Source organism: Epinephelus moara, chromosome 21 (assembly GCF_006386435.1).
Source record: "Epinephelus moara isolate mb chromosome 21, YSFRI_EMoa_1.0, whole genome shotgun sequence".
Taxonomy (NCBI): Eukaryota; Metazoa; Chordata; class Actinopteri; order Perciformes; family Serranidae; genus Epinephelus; species Epinephelus moara.
Window position 1 is genome coordinate 28978871 of NC_065526.1, and position 5578 is coordinate 28984448.

The 5578-nt window shown below is 41.4% G+C and overlaps 1 protein-coding gene across 1 annotated transcript in view; it reads right to left on the reverse strand.

Annotated features, from left to right (window-relative positions):
• The window catches only part of LOC126383157 (contactin-associated protein-like 4), a 143602-nt gene that overhangs the window by 75283 nt on the left and 62741 nt on the right, over window positions 1-5578 (reverse strand). Inside the window, exon 5 of the mRNA XM_050033604.1 lies at window positions 3105-3311. Within this exon, the coding sequence (XP_049889561.1) occupies window positions 3105-3311 (207 nt within the window). The remainder of the gene's footprint in view (window positions 1-3104; window positions 3312-5578) is intronic.

Genomic DNA, 5578 nt, shown 5'->3' on the forward strand with positions numbered 1-5578 from the left:
AGGGCGTGGCTCATCACATAAAGGTGTATAACATCTCAAGGGTTTCACCGATCACCACTCAACTTTGTAGGCATATGACCACACATAATCTGAGGGGACCCCTCCATTATTGACCCCATCAAACAAAATGGGGGCGCTAGAGAGCTAATTTCTTATCTAGGCCTAACCACCACATTGATTTTTACTAAACTTGGTAGATACGTAGAACAGGACGCCTCAAGGTGACTGGAGAAATTTAACTCTAATTGGCAACTGGGTGGCGCTATGACAACAGAAAATTGCTTAAAAATGGCTAAAATGCGACCGATCACTGTGGCTCCACCTGTGGACAAATGTTGTTGTTTTTTTCAAATTTTTGGTATGACTAAGTCATGGTATGGTATGCTGTACTCAATGGGTATGGACTAGTTTTAATTATGTTTCAGATCTCTTATATTATTTGTTTTGTTTAAAAAAATCTGTTGGCCAGTTCACTGCATGACAGAAAAAAAGAAAAAGTACTTAATCTTCCAGCAGTTTTCTAACTTTTAGTGTTTTGTTTTGCTGTTAACCAGAACAGAGTTGTTGTTTCTATGAAGGGCTGTTACTCAGTGTTGCCTCATAAAGCCAACTCCATCTGCTCCAGGGGGTAGGACCTGGAAGTGTTAGTGTTAACAGAGCAGAGCGTACCATGCATGAGCTCAGGGTCAGTGCACACAGCAGATGACCTAAATTACACAATCTGTAACCTAAAAAGCCAATGTAGAGAGAAAGAGAGAGGGAGAAAGGATAGAGAAGAAATAGAGGGGAAGAAAAGCAAAGACGAAAATAATGAGAGACAGAATGATGAAGTGCATCCAACTAAGAAAAAAGGGACAAAACAGGGTTGAGAGCCACAGGGGCAAACCCGTCTGTCAAGAGAAAACAGAAAACATGGTGAGACAGATGAAGCGTGTACAGCTGGAAAGGCAAATGGCCTCTTGTGATATGGAAAAAATAAAGGGCTGCAAGATCTGTGGAGACAAACAACAGTGATTAGAAGAGAAAAGAGTTGTAAGAGGGACAGAAACAAAGGGAGAAGAAAGTCTGTTTGTTGTTTTCATTGTCAGTCTGTCACAGCTGAGGCAGAACTCCTCTCCAATTTCTCTTCTATCATTTCATTTAATTTCCTCTCACTGAGCTGCAGTCTCTCTTTACGGTGACACAGACATTCTTCAAGATGATAGTCTTTACAGCACAACTGGCTTCCTATAAGATGGAACAGCCTCTCTTTGAGATGGAACAGCCTCTCTGTAAAGCGACATGGTCTTACGAGTGGCACTGACTCTGTTTAAATTGAGCTAGCCTTTAAAGTCACAGTAAATTGGCAGTTAGAGCATCTTTAGCTTCTGAAACGTGAAATACTGAGCATTGTAAGATCAGAAGCAAGAGGATGAGGGAGAATAAATCAGACCTCAAACACAATCTAAAATGTAAACAGTGTTTTGGCCAACTAATATTAAAATATACACGTCTTGTCACATCTCCAGCCCAGTGAGAATCCTGGACTCTGGGGGGCCCTGGCAAAGAAGCCCATGAACTGCGCTGCCAAGCAAACAGCATCTCAGCACTTCTCTGCTATTTGTATGTGTTTAAATGAAATGATATTCATACAGATGCCTGAAAATCAGCCCCTTTTTGCAAATGAGCCTCACTGCTAAACAGTCCAATTCACAAAGATCAGCGCTAATAACCACACGCAGTTACAGTGAAATTATTAGCGTCTTCAAAGAGTTGGTTTAAACTGATATGCAAATCATGCCATCCACTCTTACAGCCTGAAGGAGGTGGGAGTGTTTCGGAAGATGTAAAATACAGGAAGAGAGGTGTGTGTTTGGAAACACCAAAAGCACTAACAGACTGGGAAATTAAATATCAAATGCAGTTTCTCTCAGTCACACTTAAACTCATTGCCTTAAGTTTTAAGGAATGCCTCCGCACCTCATGGGTCACAACCTGTAGCTCATACGCTGAACATGCAAGTTTCTGCTTTCTCCCTGTCGTTCTGCCTAGTCTGCTCTTGGTGCAAAGCAGCACTTACACTTTGCTACATGGATAATTGCAGTCAGACGCAAATAAAAAGGGCAAATTGCACTCAGCTGCAAAACTCTAAACTCTGTTATTAGCACAGTATCCCTGAGACAGTGCAGTTGCAATTCATGGTGCTATCAGCGACCGCAATCCATTCTTTGTGACTTTGCTCGTTAGTCTTTCAATAACTGTTAAAACGAATTGGGTGACAAATGCAGAAAAGAACGGAGGACGGATGGATGTGAATGTGCGCAAAAAAGAGATGGCAGAGAGGCAGACAGGAAGGAAAGATAAAGAGAAAGGAGTGTGGATGAAGGAGGTGGGAGTGTTTTGGAAGATGTAAAATACAGGAAGAGAGGATGGATGGATGGATGGATGGATGGATGGATGGATGGATGGATGGATGGATGGATGGATGGAGAAAGAATTTCAGCAGCCAGATGGGGTTCCTGATGAGAGGTGAGCCATATGGTGATGATTCAGCATGGCAGCCTGACAACCACTGGTTTAACCCTGTTTACACACACACACACACACACACACACACCTCCCTCTGTACAGACTGTAAGCCATGCATCAAGTCTTGCACAGTTTGGCCTGAACACATGCTACAGTGAACGGGAACCATCCATCATGGCAGCAACTAGACAGAGTGAGAGCCAAAATTTAAACCAATCAGGCTGCAGTGTGCGTGTCGTCCATTTCACCCAACCACAACCAATCTAAAGTGATCTCAGAGGGGTTTATATTGTCCTCAACCTTATACAGATGTTCTGTTCCAATACGTCCACAAAGTGAGTCATAAATTACATGTCAAGGAACTAAATGTGTTCTGGCTGATCAAACTGTTTCAGCTACATTATAATCTATACTGGAGATATCAACAATATATACTTTGTAAGCCTAACTTTTCCCCTCATAAAGGTACATCGGGTCGTGCTATCCTGCAAATAAACCTGGTATTTATACTGGTATTGTTGTGCAATACTCCAATGTAGCATCTATGAATAGACATCAGTATCTGTCAGTAGATATCAGTATATTGTGTGTTGTACCTTGTCTGAGCAGCAGCAGTAGCTTTCCTCTCTCTAACTCCAGACTGAGGCCCAGTCCTCCCTGTCCTTGTGCGTGCAGCAGTGTTCCAGAATTCCTCAGGGTTTTAAACTTCAGAGAGACAACCTCTCTGGACGTCCGCCTCGGCCCGGGACTCAGCCTGTACACCAGACTGCTGCTGCCGCCGTCGAAACTCACAACATCAGAGGCTAGAAGGCAAAACAGAGACAAAGGAGTCAGGACTGTATGGCCATATCAGTATGTTATGTTGCTCTATAAAAAGTAGAGAAGAATGCAAACCATTATCTTAAAGACCCCCTGCAGTATAAATCAAGTTGTCAACATGTCCATACCGTGTTTTTATATGCTACAAGAAATGTAATGAGCAAAATAGGCAGTCAACACCATGACTGAGCATTTCTGCCCTTGTACCAAGGACAGTCTCAAAAACATGGATTATACTTCCAGGTTTTGTCACATCACAAACCTAGGGAACCAATGTTATAACACTACGGTGAAACAAGGGGTATCGGGTCAGGTATGTTGGGAGCTAAGTCTCACTTTCACCACAGCTTGTCAGGGCTGGCAATCACGAACAATGTTTATTGAAGATTAGCAAGACATTATGAGCTGTTTGATAACACATTCAAGCCGAAGGCCCGTGTTATCTATTACCATTTACAAGCAGACATTCATGTGTTTGTTTAGCAGATTTGAAGGTGAGTAGGTATGCTCAAGCTGCAGGCGAGCGACTGAGGAGCGGGGTTCATTTGCATATTCATGGTTTTATGCATACTAAATGAGGTAAAAACTCTTAACTATGTAATTTTGATGAACAGTTATGAGTTTTAAGGGGATTAATCAATGCCCAGAGACGAACTTTAAACTAATTTGCAAACAAAAAGGTACAAACACACATATGGATTAATAGTTAACACATTAAAGTACCTTTGCTCTTGCTGGGGATATAGGGAACGCTGTGATGATGCAAAGGTGTGGCTGAGGGAGTTTTGACACAACTAGGAAGTCACAAAAAAATTTGCCTATCTTTAAATGTTTTGAGGTAAGCAGAACTAATTCTATCAAGAGTTTGTTGGTGTTTTCCCACAGATGCAAAAAAAAGCTCTAAGAATAAGGACAGAACAACAGAAAGACCCTTTTCAAATCTGTTTTAATATGTGTGAGATATTCTCATTCTAACATTTTTTTAGGAATAAAAATTATACCAAAGGCCATTTCACCTAGAAAGGAATTTGTAGTTACTAAAATGTGTCATCTATTTTTTTCTCCTGTTTTGCATGTAATGAGAAAGATTCAGCCAATCATAACAAGTGACGTCACACATGGCAACAACTACAGGGCAATGCAATAACAAAGGCGAAACACCTTATTGTTTACATTTGGCAGCAAACTCTTTCCTGTCTGAGCCCACAGTCTGGCGCTTGGGACCTGGAACAAGTTGGCAATAAAATAAGAACAAAAGACCACAAAGGTGCACATGCGCTGGTACCGGTGTGTATTTATATTTACAGCCTTTGCTGGCAAGTTGTTTACTGGCATTATTTACAGGATTAGTCAGTGGCGTAGTAGAGGGTATATGCAGGTATATGGGGTATACCCACCTATAAGCCAAAAGACCATTGGAATATTTATGAGTATACCCTCCTCCTCCTCCTCTGTAACCTTTCCTTCTACCGAATGGTACACCCACCTCATCAGCACCACAACACCACTGGGATTATTGTTTGTCCTACCCTGTCCCCAAGAAATTATATTTACATATAACTGATTTGCAACAGCAGCAAAATGTAATTTTAGTCCAATTACTTTTCTTTTTTTATTAATGTAATGAGGAAATGTTGTAAATCAATGTACCTGGCAAGTCACAGTTGTTAATGTATCAGTAAAAGATTTATTGACAATGTGTATCATTTGTTTTCCTCCATAATATCCGGTCTTGCATTTCAGTATCCACACATAATTTGCCATCACAACATAGTTGTGCGCATGCGCCCACGCGTGCAGCCTGTTGCAGTCGCTCCTGCTTGTTTTCTTGGTTTTCTTANTCAATGTACCTGGCAAGTCACAGTTGTTAATGTATCAGTAAAAGATTTATTGACAATGTGTATCATTTGTTTTCCTCCATAATATCCGGTCTTGCATTTCAGTATCCACACATAATTTGCCATCACAACATAGTTGTGCGCATGCGCCCACGCGTGCAGCCTGTTGCAGTCGCTCCTGCTTGTTTTCTTGGTTTTCTTACTTTTTTGCTTTATTAAGTTTGGTATTTGTGCTGGCTTTTTGAGATTGTCATTTTGAAACTGCGCCTGAGATTGTCATTTTGAAACTGCGCCCTCTCAAAACATGCTGATTGAGAGAGTTGTACTCGTTTTCCTCACCCTGGAATTACTTATTTCAACTTCATGGCCGCATTGTTTACTCCAGAGATCAGCTGATTGCGCTGACTCCAGAG